At 36.2% G+C, this 18,465-nt stretch overlaps 1 protein-coding gene across 1 annotated transcript in view; it reads right to left on the bottom strand.

The window, feature by feature from the left end:
• Csmd3 (CUB and Sushi multiple domains 3) overlaps nt 1–18,465 on the bottom strand; it is a 1,053,984-nt gene that overhangs the window by 131,558 nt on the left and 903,961 nt on the right. Inside the window, exons 35-36 of the mRNA XM_087898772.1 lie at nt 17,279–17,482; nt 5,274–5,398 (exon numbers count right to left, since the gene is read on the bottom strand). Of these exons, the coding sequence (XP_087754898.1) occupies nt 5,274–5,398; nt 17,279–17,482 (329 nt within the window). The remainder of the gene's footprint in view (nt 1–5,273; nt 5,399–17,278; nt 17,483–18,465) is intronic.

Here is an 18,465-nt window from a genome sequence, read left to right on the forward strand (position 1 = left end):
TGATATGCAGGTATAAGCTGAATTAAACCCTTTCCTCCCCAAGACACTTTTGCTCTCCTTGTTTGATCACAGCAATAGAAACAAAGATTAATATATGCAGTATGCTTCTAATTATTAAAAGCATGTATTTATCAGAAAAAATACATTCCTTTACTCTGAAATCCTAAGAACTTAGAAAATTCATCTTGATAATAATTATGTGATCAATACTTCCCCATAAGTTGGTAAATAATTTTTTTCTTGGTAAATATAACCTCTTGGGAGTTGTCCCAGGTACATGTTAATAAAATAAAGAGGGAAATACACAAATCTTTTGTTTGCCACATGCTTATCACATTATTTTAATATAACAAACAGATTCTTATGTTGTTGTTCTTCCAAAGGACTGTCATTTATAAGTTATCATCTGATTTTTCTTCTCTAAAATTTTTCTACTGAAGGTTAACTTATTTCAACTCAAGTCTGATTAATTAAATATTAATATAGTTCTTTAGGCATACATGTTCACTACCATATCTCCCAAATTAAATGTTGCTTAAACCTGTAGATTAGTTATAAAACAATAAACATTCAAGGTTACATCATAAAAGATGCATTAAGTATGTCTTTATCATGATGGATTTTGAATTAGAGATATGACCTAAAGTAGAATCAAAATGAGGAGTTATTTTTCAATGTGGTCAACAGAACTTCAGAGTATTTAAGAGTCCTATATATATTTCATGCTATGAGATTTCTAAATAGTCTGCTAAAGCCACCTTCTGTTTTCTGAGAGGATTCATTAAATAAAGTACTTCCAATGTAAAGGTTTTGTATTGGCATTGACCTGTACAGTTTTGAGGGGGTTTGCCTAACACGAGTGATATATTACAGTTTGTTTTTACAGATATCTTATTAGTTTGTTATGTACTTCTAATTCTCCAAATCATTCCAAATCCACAGCTTGAAGAGGTATCCATTGATTTTTTTTTAAAAAAAATATTTACTGAGTTTGTAGTGCCAGTTCCTGCAGTAGTTGCCAGAACAGTCTTGGCCACTGCCCTCAAGAGCTTACAGATAATTAGTAGATAATAAGAAAATCAGATAAGACTTAGAATGGAAATGTACAAGGCAGAATTTAACCTTTTTGTCTAGTTTCTAGAAGGTTTATCAAAGAAATATATATATTGGACACAAACTAAGGTAAAGTGAAGGCAAATAGGGAGAAATACTGGGTAGTGTCAAAGACAGAGGAAATAATATTCACAGTATCCACAGGAAATAGGATGCCATGCAGCTACAGAGGTGGAAGTTGTGAACATAACAAACTTCAGAAAATGAGACCTGAGTAGAGAAGGAGCAACTGCTGTTGAGGATTAAAAGCGATGCTGAAATCTGAGTGCTGTGAGAAAGACAGTGATAGTATGGAATTCCATTTTAAGGAGTCATTTTTTGAATGTTTGGTTGGTGTGTTATTTATTTTGTCAGGAACAGACAAAAAAAAAACATGTCTAAGGCAAGGATGAGAGCCACATGTTCTTTTGTGGTAAAAGTACAAAAGGAAAGAAATAGAAAAACACCAATGTGATCCAGTCTGTTATACACAGTATTGACATAATAAAAATCAAGGCTTCTTGCTTGAAAACTGAATGGGGTTGGGACATCCTGATATAGAGAATGATAAAGAAAAGTGAATGGAGACTGGGCCATCCTGAGAGAAAGAACAGTGGAGCAATTATTTTGAGAAAAATTCAAGAAGTCACTATTGCATAGCTTAACAATAAATTAAACATCCAGTTTCAAGTTCAGATAGTCTGAAGCTGGGGTTAGAGATGTGGGATTCCTGTATTTATCCAAATGCGATCAATTGTGCTCATCATACTAAAAAAAAAAAAAAAAAAAAAAAAAAAGGAGCTTTAGGTTCTATTTTCTTTTGCTGTTATTGGTTTCTGTTCTTGTAACCTGTTAGTATGTGGGCCACCCTTAGCTCTTAAGTTACTGAGAACATAGAAGTAAAGACTCTGCCAAGAGGGTGTTATGACCTAACATAAATGGGTCTCCAACTCCGAAAAACATGAACCAGGTGAGGGAAAGTTACTAAAACCCATGAAAATGTTGATGTAAGAACTCAGGAGGCAAGGAGCGTTTTGAGAGTGTCGGGAGAGTCCGCAGGCTTGCATTGTGTTGCCTCACTGCACAGATGCATAATGCAAAGGGTTTAGTTCTGCAGGTGCTTTATGGGAGAGCAGCTTGATCAGAGCATAAAGTACAAAAGCTCCACTCCTGATTACCCAAAATAGGACATGATAGTAGAGAAAAATATGAGCTTTCTAGGTTATCATCTAAGTGAATAAGCGCGTAGTATATAAATAATCAAGGCTATCCTTCATAACCTTATAAATAAATGAGATGATAAAAGTTCAATATGATTCTCATTTCTGAGTACAACCCAGGATATGAGCAATCCTGTAGTCATTGTTGATTCTAATCTTTTTTCACAATATATATTTGGGAGAAATCCAGAAAGGGCTCATGGGAGATAGGAGGTAAATGGGCCCTTAAAGAGGGCATTGCATGGTAGAACACATGTGGTATAATATTAAATTAGAAGACAATATACTTTAAAAACATACATATAAGTATATATATAAGTATAAGTAGGAAATGGTAGAAGGTAGGCTAAGTAAAACTAAAGATGCATAAAACAGCTTTGTGATACCCCATTTCTTTGTAAGTTAATTGTCTATATATGTATGACTATATTTAAGACCAGTATTCTGCATATGAGAACAATACCAGAAAACAAGAGTTATTAAATCAAAATCTCAGTGTCAGATACGGGGCACCGCCTATGAATTTTGAAACATGGAGGCCCACTGCAGAGGCTCCTCCTAACAGCACGGGTCATTGCCAGTGTGCTTGATTAATCACAGAACTAGATGGTCCAACTCTCTATCTGAAGACACCACAGGCTTTGGCTTCTAGGACATAGAGAAATCAATGTCAAACTAACAAGAAAAGTTCTTTCCCGGTGGGTAGCTTTCACAGTACCGGAACGTGCCATGTGGTCCTGGATGCAGAAAAATTGTCATTTTTCTTATTCAGTACTATATTCTGCGTGTGCCAATACCAATCGGAAAGAAAGGATGTGCCCACTGCTGCAATATTGGCATGGTGATGACTGGGTAATCAACTATTTCTTGATAAAATGGGAGGTCTGTCCCTGGGAGGGAATTTGTGCATGATGCTGTGAAATTGGTCAAAAGCTCAGGGGTGTGGAGGTTCTTGGCCTTGGTGGAAACCCATTCTTGTTGTTTTACTAAATGCTAATGTTGTCTAATTGCCCTCTAAAGAGTTATCTTTATGCACATATGTTGTTACTGCTGCTCTAAGCTATGTTCAAAGGCTCTTGTTTGTTTACAGTGGGTCCCGTTTCCTATACAAACTTTACATTTGGTCAAGGGGCTGAGAAAAAATGGCTGCGAATGAGAAGGTGCACTCAGATGTAGATGGGACATCTATTTCAACCCCACGCCCAAAGCTCAGGAGACAGTTTTAAAGTAGGGCTAAGAAGAATGTGAACGCTGAAGCAAGGGCAAGAGTCCTGTAAACTGCCATTCTCTGTATATAAGAGAGACAACACACTTACAAACTCATAGTAGCTGTAGCTACCTACATGAGACCTGTGCAAGAGACACTCAAGATTCAACGCTGATGGAGAGGCTCCTGGGGCCCCATCCCCACCTGAAAACTGCCACACACAGATGGCTGCTAAGGAAATGAGAGTCAACTTTTCCTTATGGTTATGGCTGCTGCTAAGTTGCCTTCACTCTAGTGGATGTTTTCACACCCATGATAGCTTTAATTTTTTAAATCATGTTATTCATGGGTTTATTTACTATTATTCTTTCTGTCTTTGTCTCTGTCTCTCTGTTTGTGTGTGTGTCTGTCTGTCTGTCTCTCTGTGTGTGTGTGTCTATGTGTGTGCGAGCATGCTGAAACATTGAGAGTGCCACAATGTATATGTAACAGTCAGAGAATAACCTGCAGTGGCTGGTTACCTCCGTCCTCCGTGTGAGACCTGGTATCGGACTCAGATTGTTAGGCTTGGCAGTGAGCTCCTTTAGCTGTTAAGCTAACTAGCAACCTTGAATTTAATAGTCTAAAAACATAAAATTTTATTCTTTGCCATTTATTGTCGTGCTTTAATAATAATAGCCAGTGTTCGGGTCTTTCTGATTTTATCTTCACTGTCTCCTATTCTAAAGATCTGCTCTTCCACAGCAATGTTCAGAATCTTTGCCCTTGAGAGGTGATTCCATCTTTAGGTCGCGTGAATTCCAGAGGTGAGAATAAGACCACTTTGCTATAGTTCAAAGCCAAATTTGAGGAAAACATTAATTAAATACTGGTCAGGTGGACGGGCTTGGGCCAGGTCCATACCCGGGTTTCTGGAAAATATACCAGAATGAACTATGGCGAGGGATTAAGAAGGAAAACCCATAATTCATTGCATTCCCCATCAGGTCCAATCAAAGACAAGCATACATCCTGATGTACCTCCAGCCTGTAAACCTCCTGCCCACTTATACTCAAGCACGTTGGAACAGACGGGTCAAACAAACAAACTTGTTTAGGGACATGAAAACCAACATCATCGCTTGTTATCTATCTCCCATAATCAACAGCCTCCAGCATTTCAGGAACTGTCTGTCCTTGGGCAAGGGGTTTGCAGAACAGAGACATTTTTGTTTCATGGATCTCTTAGGCATAGTAATTAAAACATAAAAATACTTGACCTCTCACATTCACTGACCTCTTCAATTGATGAATCTATTGAGGGCTAATAAGTCATTGAACTATTCAGAGATCTGAAACTTTAGCAGATGGGGTTTTACTTGGAATAAGTTACTGGAGGCACGACTATGATGAATTTCTTCTTACCTTAAGTCTCTTCCTCCTATTCATTGATGGAAATAGTCTAGGTCAGAGATGGCCAGACTCTCTGATATACATACCCCTTCAGTTGTCTTAATTCATGATTCTGTTTTGTGTGTCAGATTTTTGTTTGTGTGTTTGTTTTTGTTTTTATTGTCTGTCTTGTTGCCACTGGGTTTGACTTTATTTTATTTCCAAGTAAACTTTCAGTTCAAATATAATAAATTTATTTCTATTAAGCTTCATCATGTCAATCCAAACTATTTGCTAAACTTTAAAAAATAGGCATTCTGTCATTTCTGAAAATATTAATTCCAAATATAAAATGAAAAAGGAACTAAGAAAAATATTCTTACCTGAATGCCTGCTCCCTCTGGCACTGTGATCTTCCAAACACAATTCAAATTGTTGTCATAAGGCTCAGGATATCCAGGAGACAAAATAGTCCCTTTGCGCTTAGTTAAAACTCCCCCACAGGGCACTGCAAGCGAAACAGCATGAAAGCCAGTTAATTCTAATGCAGAGGATTAAAACAAGACAAAGGTCAGAGCGACAGTCTCAGACAGTCTCAAATATTGAACAGTTTTGTATACAAAACCACATCACATTATGTTTTAATACTCCAAGCATACTGCAAAAATACCTACAGAAATTAATTAAACAGCATTAATGAGAGAATATCTAAAATCCTACAGTTATGATTGTCATTTTTGTTATAATCCATAAAACTTCACCAACTGTATTTCTCACACTCAACATGAAGTAAAATAAAATATTTCAATGATTACATACAGATAGAGAAGTTTTTAATTAGTATTTGAAGTTATATGGCTCCTCCTTTATTCTTCTTTGAGGGGTAAGGGGATCTTTTGAAATCTAAAATTGATCCTGGTAGTAATTACTATGAAAACATTCAGTCCACTCCATATCACAAGACTTCTAATCATTGCTGTATTTAAATTCACTTAAGACTCCAAATGTGCAAAGTAACTATAAAATGCTTTTTCTTTATCTCCTGACTGAGGAAACAGAGTTATTAAGAAGCTAAAAGATAGCTCAGTAAGTGATGAACCTGGGATTTGCATCCCGGGGTTTGCATACAAAGTCCAAGTTCCACAAGGGAGAATAGATACTTCAGTGGTTATTATCAGTCTGACTCCTACGAGACAGCCATATGTTCTATTCTTCCTCTTAAATCTACACAAAAGTCAGCTGAAGTTCCAAGCTCTTTCAGAATGTATTATATTAAGGTCTTGTATCATGAATAACTTTATTCAGATTCTGGGCACTGCCTAATTCATAAATTTTGAATCCTCTTTCCTTTGAGAATGTTCCTCAAATTCATTAGAATGTCAAGGTCTTAATCCATGAAATGAAAATACTACTGAATTCAAAACGCTTTTTGAAAAAGAAAATGTAGGCAAAGACTGTTCGCTCGTTTCCTGACTGTTTAGACCCGAATAATCACACAGAAACTCTATTAATTACCACACTGCTGCCCTATTAGTTAAGGCTTTTTATTAACTTACTCTTACATCTTAACCCATTTTCATTAACCTGTGTATCAGCACAAGCCCGTGGCTTACTGGTAAAGATCTGGCATCTGTCACCTTCGAGCGACTACATGACATCTCCCTTACTCCATCTACTTTTTCTCTATACCTCTGTTCAGATTTCCTGCCAGGCTTTACTCTAGTAAGCCATTGGCAGAAAAAGCTTCTTCAATAACCAAAAGTAATAAAACCTATTCATAGCATACAGAGTGGAACTTCACATCAAATATTTTTGACATGAAGAAACTAGTTCAATTGATTAAAATATTATAAACAATTAACATGTTAGATTTCCTTTGGTTGTAACTGTTATTATTTTGAATACCAACAGGTGCTTTGCTGGTTGAACAATTTTTCTAGTTTGCCTATAATGGTAGCTATAATTAAAATTTAAAACATTATATATGTGAGAAAGAGGAGAGGGAGAAAGAGAGAGATAGAAACAGAAACAGAGACAGAGAGACAAACAATAGAAAGCAGAGCACCGGTGAGGTCTTTGTGTGTCCTGCCCTCTCTCTGCGTTACACTTGTGAGACAGGATCTCTCACTGAATCTGATCTATGCTGTCAGCCAAGAAGCTGTCTCTGTTCCCCAAGACCTTAGATTGCAGCAATGTAAGGTTCTCTTCCTTGGGAAGGATACAGTCAAACCTACCAAGCCATCTCTCCTTCACATATGCTTATCACCAAATTTAAATTAATAAATCACAGTTTTGTGACACTTCACCAAACACAAAACTCCAAGATACTTGCTCAAAGACGTACTACAAAAATTTTACAAGTGACACTCTTTTCCAGTCATTTGTTGGGCTTTTCGTTCTTGTTTTTTTTCTTTTATATTTGTGTCAGCGTGAGTATGCACATGTGTATAGATGCCCTAAGAGGCCAGAAGATGATGATGCCAGATCCCTTAGAACTGGAGTTACTGGTGTGTTTGTGAGTAGCCTCGTGTTCCAACAAGCACTCATAACCACTGGGCTCCGTCTGTCATCTTAAACTACATATAATGCCAGGACAAAACAAAAATTCAATTACATAGGTAAAATATATTTTGCACCTTTAAAAATATTGACAACATTTTTATAGGTATCAAAAATATACCTGGAAGGATTGGAAAGGGAATCATAAAATAAATAATCACTCCAAAAATAAATGATAGATAGATAGATAGATAGATAGATAGATAGATAGATAGATAGATAGATGATAAAAATAAAAAAAGGAAAATGGCTCACAAAGTTCTTTCTGGGCCTTGGATAAATTAATACACTACATTTCTTCTCTTACATCTTCATACTATTCAGTCAAATTCTCATTTTCTTTGCCTGACACATTACATTCATCATAACCAACACTTTCCTGTATAATTTATACATAATATATACTTGCAAGGTTCTGTCAAAATGATCTTTCTAAAGTTATAAAATAAAATGTTACTTCTCTGTTAAAAACACATAATATACTCCATTTCATTAGCCTATATATACTCCATTTTATTAGCCTATTTCCTTCTAGTTAATCATCCCTCAGCGAAGACTACATTTCCATATCTTTTGCAAACACCAAGTGTTCACCTCAGGCTGTATACACCTCCTCCAATATATTTAAGATGAGCATTGTTCATTAGGAATTTCAAAATTCATGTGTCCAAATAGTAGCTTTAAATTCTTCCTCATTCCTCTCTCTTGCATCTCAGTGAATGCTTGTGTTACTCACACCGTTCCTCTGCCATAAAACCAAGAGTCATCTTGATTTCTCTTTCTTTTCACTACATTTTCAATTTCCCAAATCCTTTAATTCTCCTTAAAATAGATATGTTGACCTAGAGGCATGTCTCAGCCAATAAAGGCTGAGTGCTACAGGGAAAGCCTGATGGACGGAGTTAGTTCCTGAGCACAGGTTAAAACAGTGGAGATGATCCAGCATCTGCAATCCTGGCATTCCTCCAGCAGAAACAGGAAAATGGATCAGAAGCTCATGGACCTGGAGTGTGCAAAGCAGTGCCAGTAACAAAAGAGAGCCTGCTTGAAGAAGGAGGATGGCAAGAAGAGACTCCCGAAGTCATCTGCTCACGTCTGCTCAGGTATCTTTATATGTGTAAACCTGTACTCACTCATGTATGTGTTCACACACATAGGCATGTGCACACACACACATCGATAGGTAGGTAGGTAGGTAGGTAGGTAGGTAGGTGGGTGGGTGGGTGGGTGGGTGGATGGATGGATAGATAGATAGATAGATAGATAGATAGATAGATAGATAGATAGATAGATAGATAGATAGATAGGTGATAGATAGATAGGTGATAGATAGATAGATGATAGATAGATAGATAGATAGATAGATAGATAGATAGATAGATAGATAGATAGAAGGATGGATGGATAGATAGATGATAGATAGTATATCCTGACTCCTAGCATATCTCACTTCCATGACTCTTATCTCCCACTGTCAATTATCTTTCCATTTTGTCCTGACTACTATGATAGATTCTTACCTACGTTGTCTTATGACTTCTACTACAAGTGATTTTCCAGAAACGGATTAAGGTCCTTTCCCACTCTACTCTGTGACTCCTTATGCTATTTAATTTGCTCCCACTTTGGCCTTCAGGGATCTCTATCTTTGTTACCTTTCTGTTGGAACCATTTTTGGGCACAGTGTTCCAGACACCTGTGGACCTTCCCATGTTTGTGTGTGCCTCTCCTAGGATAATGCAAAGATCATACTCCCAATAAAAGGAAAACAATTTGTCTCCCTTCTAGTGCTGATTTCAGAATTAAAAATTGTACTTCATATCAATAGTGATACTTGCTATTTAACACCATATTTAATAAATCTTTCTTGATTGCATATAAAGATGAACAAATAAACCAATGTAGAAATGAAAGTTGAGGTCATGGTAAACACATACACACACACACACACACACACACACACACACACACACATATCTTCAAAATATTCCCACTCTGGAAAAAGAGATGAACTAGATAAAAGGTACCATTGCCTGGGAACCTTCAAATGCAGGTGATTCTGGGTCTGGAAGGCATTGAAGAACACAGCAAATAATAGTGATGGGATAAGCAGCTAATTAAAGACTTTCCTCCTATGGGATGTAGGTGGTAGCTTCAGGGCCTTTTCAAAGGAGATCTCCCTTTGACAAAAGTCCTTATACCTAAGGCCTTGTATAGTCAAGGCTACTAGTGGCTGCAGGGGGTTATTTGAATCTCCAAGTCTTGGACAACATTGGGGCTTAGGACTGAAATATCTTGAGGACACTAAAGTGTAACAGGGACAGATTTGAGGGTGAAAGCTCTGTATCTAACTTTTATTAATCATTTTTACCTTCTTTACAACATTAAATTTGTATCAAAGCAATAATTCAATTTACCCATGAATTGCTTGGATCCAGCTTTGTAGAAGATTACACTTGCATATATGCTAGCTACTTGCCTTTTTCCAATCCTTCCATTAAAATTCATTTTTGTGTATTTTACCTGTATCACTTTTTTTGCGGATCTTAGCATTTAAAAACTTCAGATGTGCTTAAGTAAGGAAGAAAACAATCAAGAATAGGGCTATGCAGAGTAGTGATGAAATTTGATGGCTTGAACTCAGCGGGAAGGTGGCTATAGTTGTTATATCTGCATGCACTCAGGAAATTATCAGTGAGCATGAATAAATAAATGCTCACTGCTCAGCTCTTCTGTATCAGCAATCTCCTCTTGGTCAAGTATAAAACAGTATAGTGGAGAAACTGAGATGATTCAAGTAGATTAAGAAAATTTTAACAAATACAAAAGCTATACGTGTATAAGATAATGGATGTTCGCATGAACAAAAGTGTAGAGAGTGATTGAAGAATGAATGGCAAGAGTCAGAAAGTCTCCATGTGAGACTTGGAAGAAACGATGCTGTAAGACAGAAAAGCATCAAAGAGTATTGAGTTGTAGTGAGCAGAAATCGGAAGATCTAAGGCTTGAAGCAGGCAATAACTTAAGTAACAACAAAAGTTCAAACTAAACAAAAAATTAAACAGAAATTGTTATGAATTTAAGATAGTTCTGTGCTGATTTTCATATTAAAAATGTTTACATATCAAGGTTTTTAGTTAAAATTTAGACATAATCATTTGTATTCAAAATACTTATTTTTAAATTTATTTGTTTTTGCTTTGTGAATATTTTGCCTGCCCATGTACCACATTCATGCAGGGTCACTGATGGCCCGAAGGAGACACTGGAATCTCTGGAATTGGAGTTACAGACTATTTTGAGATCCCGTGTAAGTTCTGGGAACAGTGGGTCCTCTGCACGTTCAGCAAATTCATTTAATTGCTGAGTCCTTTCTCTAGCTACTGTATTCAGAAAGTTTTGAAATTAAGATATTTACCGTTCAAAGTAGAAGTATTAACTAAAAAATACAATGTTAAAAATTTCATCAAACTATAATACAAAACATATCAATAGTATCTGAATAGCAGTTTACACTGAGGTAAGTTCTTGTTAGTTATAAGCCTATAAAATCAAGCCAGTTAGGTACTAGTAGCACATAGAAGTGGAATAAGCATAGAATAGTGTGCTGAAAAATGAGAGGGAATATAAAGAGTTACTAGAGCTTAAACAAGTCCACAAAGTTTGAGAATATTCTTTGGTTGGTGGCTCCATTCCCTTTGACCACTGGAGCTGGGGTCATGGTTTGGGAATCTAGTGGAGCAAAGGTGATATTCTCTCTCTCTCTCTCTCTCTCTCTCTCTCTCTCTCTCTCTCTCTCCTTTTCTCTCTCTCTCTCTCTCTCTCTCTCTCATTTTAGTTATATTATGTATATATAGATAGATATATAATTTATAAAATTCTTCTTTTAGAGTGATATAACTGCTTTAGCTAAACACATTATGTTTTCACTTGGGTTCCAGGAGGGTTGAGAAAGACACGTTGAGAGCTTGACATCTTAGCTTAGGGATGACCCCCTAAGCCTTGATCACTTGTGGTGCAGGAGTTCCTTCTGTTTCTGTGTTGTTTTCATTGGATAATGAATAAAGAAACTGCCATGGCCTAGTTGATAGAACAAAACTTAAGTAGGCGGAGTAGACAGAACTGAATGCTGGGAAGAAGGGCAGAGTGGCAGACGTCATGGGTCTCCTGCCTGAAATAGATACTGGTTAGAATCTTGCCAGTAAGCCACAGTCACGTATCTGGTGATACACAGATTAATATAAATGGGTTAAATTAAGATGTAAGAATTAGCCAATAAGAAGTTAGAGCGAATGGGCCAGGCAGTGTTTAAATGAAACAGTTTTTGTGTGAATATTTCGGGTGTAAACTAGCCAGGCAGCTGGGACAACAAGCAGCCTGCTCCCCCTGTTACATACTTGGTCATAGTTGTACTGCTCTACTATGCATAAACATGTTAAACACTGTGGAGTGTTTGTGATGGCCTTCACTTATCTTATGCTTCTCTTTCACTTCAAGACTGAACACACCAACAAACTATATCTCAGTTGTTTGCAAGATATAAAAGATCATCATGATCAAATGAATTGTCAACTATTATGTTTTAAAACTTTGTTCCAAACTTCCTGAGGATACCATGGGGTTTCCCTATATTGGCAGAAACTTGAGAAAGAGCTCAGTGCTTTCGCTGTTGCTGCTGTTTTTGTTTTGTGGTGGTGGTGATTCTTGTTTCAAGACACAGTTTCTCTGTGTAGCCCTGCCAGTTAGTTATCCTTCAACTTACTCTGTAGACCAGACTAGCCCTGTAACTCAGACACTTGCCTCCCTCTAACTCCAGGGCTGAAAATAAAGGCCTGGGCTACCACCACATTGACTGAAGGGCTCAGCTCTTGACCTGAGAGCATCTCACCTTTCTGAATTGTCTTTATCTGAGTTATTCTGTTCTACGGTCAGATTCCATTTACAATGGTGGAAACTCCCCTTTTACACAATAGTTAAAGTTATTATTAGTGACGAGGCTCTACCCGACTGATGCTGACACATTGGTCAATGTAATGATGTTCTAACAATGTCGCCTTTGCAGCCCCTAACCTTCTCCTTCCTTTTCCCCTTTCCTATATTACTGTAATATTCTCACTGGCACATTGAAAATAGGTACTTCTCTGTTCTGCTCACAAGATCATATAGCTGAAATCCATTTCCCCGCCTTCCACCTCCAGTCATTCTTTTATTCTGCCTTTGAGACAGTTAGCCAAGACTTGGTGTGTTGGGAGGTCGGACTCAGGCCTCTCTTCTAGGTCTAGTAACACGGTCTTCTAGTCTGACTGCAGGACAAGAACTTTTGCTCATGCTTTCCTTGGCATAGCTCATGGCATAGCTTTCACCCGTTGTAGCTACATTACTACAGCTCTTCCTGGCAAACATTTCAATCCAGCCACTCTCCTTGTGTTTAGTAACAGGCCTCGACCTACTGGTAAGGTCAGCTTTGTCTGTTGGAGGGGTTCTGTGTGAGTTTCAACTTTTGGCAGTTCTCTGCCTGGACAAAGCTGTTCTTCAGAGCATCTTTGATCTCCATGTGGAGGCAATTAGAATACCATTATCTTGCTTTAGATTAGTATCGTTTATTTCTATTCAGAAGCAATTAGAGTACCATTATCTTGCTGTGGAATGGCATATACATTACAGCCTGCTGAGACCTTATCTGAGTGGTTAAGGATCTCTGTGGCACAGCACAGATGAGGTCCTGACAGTGAAGTGAGAGAAATCATGGGAGGGATTCTTCACCCCATCCCACCCCCACCCCCGTCCCACCCCCATCCCCACCACACCCTGAAATCCAGCTCTTGCTCCTTAATGTCTGGAAGGGTGAGGCAGGGACTAGCCTTTGATAATTTCTGAAATAAATCCTCATTAATTCCTCTATTGTCTTGGTAATTGGTCTTTGTTTTTGTCATTTTTGTTTTGTCATTTTGTCATATGACTAATCTCCCCATTATGCTGTCAACCACCTACTCATAGCTTATGTTAAAACTGTAATCTTATCAAACATATTTTTGCCTACTCTTAAAGATGTCTCTTGGAAACACTGGTCTTACTTCCAATTTATAGGCAGATATTTCAATTTTAAATTGAGAGTCACATTTCGTTAATAATTGTCTTTCTTTCTTTCTTTCTGAAGCGGAGTCTTGCTGTGGTTCTCATAGTGGTCTTAAACTTTCAGGCTCAACTTCATGTCTCTGTTTCCTGGGTACCTTTACCTATAGTTGCATATAATATTCTCTTATTAAATGCTTTTTGTCAAAAGCAGTCAAGACAAACAAATTGAGTTATACCTCCAATGCCTTAGATATCTCTGCCAAACACCCACTTCAATTTTACTCACCTCAAGTTGTATTTTATCCAAAAATTTTGAGTACACCTGAGTAGCTTACTCATGACTTTATAATAAGGATAGCCTTCTCACCATTATTCAACAATATGTTCCTCATTTCTATTTGAAATGTCAACATGGGCTTTGCTGTGTCTAGACTAATAGTCTCTTTATGATCATTTGATTATTCTCTAAGAAGTATTCTCTCTGTAGCAGTAAATAGCAACATAGCTCCATTTAACATGTATTACAAAAAATTCAGCTTCAATCCATTACCCAACCCATTTTCAGGCAGAATCCAACTACTTTTGCGAATTCTTTGATTATCATTTGTGCTGTTAAAACAAAGCGCCACAGACTATATATCTAATAAACAACTGGCATATATTTCTCACAGTTTGAGAAGCTGGAATGCCAACAGTCCATGAACTGGATGATTCAATGACTACAGAGCGACTGTTTCCTGGTTCATACAGACCCTTTTCTTCCTGTGCTTTCACATCATGGAGGGCAGTGACATCTGTCTGTAATCTCTTTTACAAAAATATTACTATCGTTCATGAAAGTTAATACATAATCATTTTCAAAGGCTGCCCTTACGTGCATATAAACACATTATAATTTACCAATTAAGTTTTTAAGCAGTTACAATAGTTTACATGTGAAGTTTGAATAGGACATCCTTCCCATCTACATGCCAGGACTCATTTGTTCAAGGCTAGGCCCGCAAATGACACTGCTGTTTAGTTGTTATTGGAACATGGAGGAACCTATATCCTCAATGAATCAGTCCATTGGTCAGCTCATAGCTAAATGAGTCATTAAGTAAAATGGTAGGCTTGAAAATCATAGCTCCTGAAGGAGGCAGGTGATATTGTAAGATTCTCCAATTTTCTGCTTGCTAGCTGACAAGAGGGTAGCTTTTTCCATGATGGCTTCCTGCAACTCTCCTATATCTCAAACTTATATCCTTAAAGGGAGGCTAAAAATGAATTCAAATCTATAATAATCTGTGACAAAAGACTTTTATCCCTTTAATTTGATTTTCTCAAGCAATAAAGAACTGATCAACAAATCAGTATAAGACTTTTATTCAGTTTTAAACAAGAATAGATTATAATACAGTATTTATATTCTTGTATTTTATAGCTGTCTTTCACTTCTTTTCTTCTTCAAATATAAAAATTATATTCATTTTTTTCTCTGAATCAGTAAGGTTTTCTCCTCTGTGTCTTTTCTTTATGGAAATCCTAAATTATTTTCATGTAAAAGAAAATATTTCTCTTACTAAGGTAGTATTTGAATCTTTCAGAGTCACAAAAAAGAAAACTGAGTAAAAATACTGTTTTGTACCTATTTTAAAGAAAACTGTAATCTTTTAAATTTAACTTTATTTGCATTTTATGTTTTTGATAAAAAAATACTCTTGCAGAATTATTAGTGTTCACATGAAACAACTGAGGAAAATAAATTTTAGTGTAATTCTAAATAATTTCATAATGATTACTGTTAAATAGTATTAAAAGACACAAATTGTAGTCTGAATTGAAGAGAAAGTTCAAGAGTTGTTTATACACCATGATGACTATAGTTAATGACGTGGTTTATTCGTCATAAAGATATAAAAGTAACTTTCCAATAGACTGAAAATTTAAATATGTCCTTAAATACTTAAAACCACGACAGTCTAATGTTAGAAACTAGGTGACCCCAGGTCTGCCTTCAGCAACTCAACATTAGCAGCTACATAATCACCAACAGCCCAATGTGACAAGCTTACCCTCTAAAAGGTCCTTGCCAGTTTGGTGATGGTGGCACACGTCTTTAATCCCAACACTCAAGAGGCAGAGGCAAGAAGATCTCTGTGAATTCAAGGGCAGCCTTTTCTACAGAGCAAGTTCCAGGACAGCTACTATGGCTATTACACAGAGAAACCCTGTGTCGAAAAACAAAACAACAAACAAAAAAGCCGGGCAGTGTTGGCGCATGCCTTTAATGGCAGCACTCAGGAGGCAGAGGCAGGCAGACCTTTGTGAGTTTGAGGCCAGCCTGGTCTACAAGAGCTAGTTCCAGGTCAGGCTCCAAAGCTACAGAGAAACCCTGTCTCAAAATAAATAAATAAATTTAAAAAAAAAAGAAAAGAAAGAAAAGAAAAATTAAAAAAAAAGCCCTTGCCATCACAGATCTGCTTTCTCGATATATCTGTTTCTTCCTGCCCCACTTCTCACAGCTTCTCACAGTCTCCCTGTCTCTCTGTCTCTGTTTCTCTCTCATCACCACTCTGAAACAGCCTTTTATGCATCCTCTCAACTCCCAATAATAAATCTCTTTCGTGAGATCTGTTGTATGGTGTGATCTCTGCTGAATTCCATGATTCCTTTCTGTCATGATACTTTTCCTACTAAACCCTAGCCTTTAGATGTTTTGACAGCTATTAAAAATGCCTTAGACTGAAAAATCATTAAACAGAAGATGTAGGTTCACAATTACCCAACAAAGAAAAGCAAGTCAACCAAACAACACATTTGAGATATTAATCATTATATCATCCTAGGGAGGCAAAGATGGTTCAGCATTTACAAAGGTAAATCTGATAACTCATAATAATCGAAACAAGGACAAAAAATATATAGAATTATTTTAATGAATGCAGAAAAGGCATTTGACAAATTTCAGGATGAAAATGTGAAAAAAGTTAGGCTCACAAAGGAACACCAAAATATAAAAAGTAGTGTATACTAAGTTACTGTCTAGTGTCACACTGAATAAAGAGGTAATAAAAACAATTGTAAGATTTGGTAAAAGAAAAATGACAACTGTTGCCAGTTTTATTCTGGCTACCACAAGTCATCAGGAAAACACAACAGAAAAAAAAAACAGAAAGAGCATTTAGCTGTAAAAGAGGAAGTCAAATTGTGATGGCAGATGATATGATGTTGTATTCAAAAATACCAATGGACTATTAAAACTAATAAATGAATTTATCAAAATATCAAGATAAAAAGCAACATACAAAAATTAATAACATTCAATTACTATAAACCATCAGCCATCTAGAATTAAGAAAAGAGTACCACGTCATTACCAAACAAGAAATTTTTCTAATTATTATAAGATTTTTACAATAGAAACTCAAAATGTTGCTTATAACAATTGAAACACACACACATACAGAGAAAGAAAGGGTAAGGGAAGTATTAAAATAATGATTGATAGAAATGACAGAAGAAACAATTAAGGATGATAGGATAGGCAAATATATTTTAGATAAGACCCCCTAAGTACAAGAAATAATGGCAAACATAGAGGGTACTGTGTAAAAGTGAAAAGTTTTTCTGAAAAGGAAATTATCTTGAGAGTATAGAGACAGTGTAGATAACTGGAAGAGACATTTTTAATTATACTGGAGAAGAAACTTCTCTGATTAAAAATGACCCAAAAGTATGCACAATCACAGAGCACACAAACAGATACACTCACCAATGCAAGTAGGTAAGGAATCATTCCACTGAGCCAACGAATTAGGCACTGTGTCACACCTAATGGCTCTGGAGCCATGGAGGATGTATCCTGGGTTACATTCAAAAAGGACCAGTGAACCAACTGCAAAGTCATTGCCAATTCTTCTTCCGAACCTTGGCTCAGGCACAGAACTGCACTGTGTAGAGCTTGTTCTAGGGACAGCTGCACAGAAATAAGTTCCTTTAATTTCATGTGTATCAGACATATATAGATTTCATAATGCAACTACCTAAAGAAGCTAAATCTTTTTGTTCTTTTCATACAGAGTTATTAATTTTTAACACATATCTAAGTTCAACAAAAATAAAACACAATTTAAAGAGAATATTGACATTCAAGACATTTTCTTTAAAAATTTTACCTTTGATCCTTTAAATAACATCAATTTTTCTACCTTCATTTGTTTTATCAAATTCTTATCAGTACAACAAAGCAATTTTTTTAGATACTGCAATTTACAGGATCAACAATGGATGTATAATTTTTAATTTTGGGTTCCCAACCACAAAAAGTAATTTAGGATACATGAAATATTTTCCAGCTGTTTCATGTACTGACTCTTACTAATATTAATTAGCTATTGCAAACATGTTTTCAAACTTAATTTTCCAAGTATGTTTGTTACTAATGAAGAGAGTAATTACAGTCAGGTTAAGCAGAATGTAAGTCAGACAGATTAACAACAATATTTATTTTTAATTCATCAATTGTACTTAATAAAATTTGAGATAGAGTTTATATTTTGTATGCCCATCAATTGTGCCTTTTTTGATTCAATAAGTTAGAATGATAACAGGATGTTTTTTCTTTTTAAAACACATACAGATGTGATTGAAGAGACTGATAATAGTCCAAAAGAATGACATGGTGACTTCTAATAAATTAAGCCCTCTAGTACGACTTGAGGAAATGCAACTAAATTTTCTCAGTGCCTTTAAAAGATTCACAATACCGCAAGTGTACAGGGGAAAATACTATGACAAGAGTGCATGTTATAGCCAACCAAAAAAATAAAGTGAGATGAGGGAGTTTAATAAGAATACTAAATAACAAATGTTTATACATTTCTTAGTAAGAAGGTACAAAGTAATTTTGAGAACTATTAAGCGATCATATACAGTTGATTCATATATTTCAAATGCTTT

The sequence above is a fragment of the Myodes glareolus genome, chromosome 19, assembly GCF_982192425.1.
Source record: "Myodes glareolus chromosome 19, mMyoGla1.1, whole genome shotgun sequence".
NCBI lineage: Eukaryota > Metazoa > Chordata > Mammalia > Rodentia > Cricetidae > Myodes > Myodes glareolus.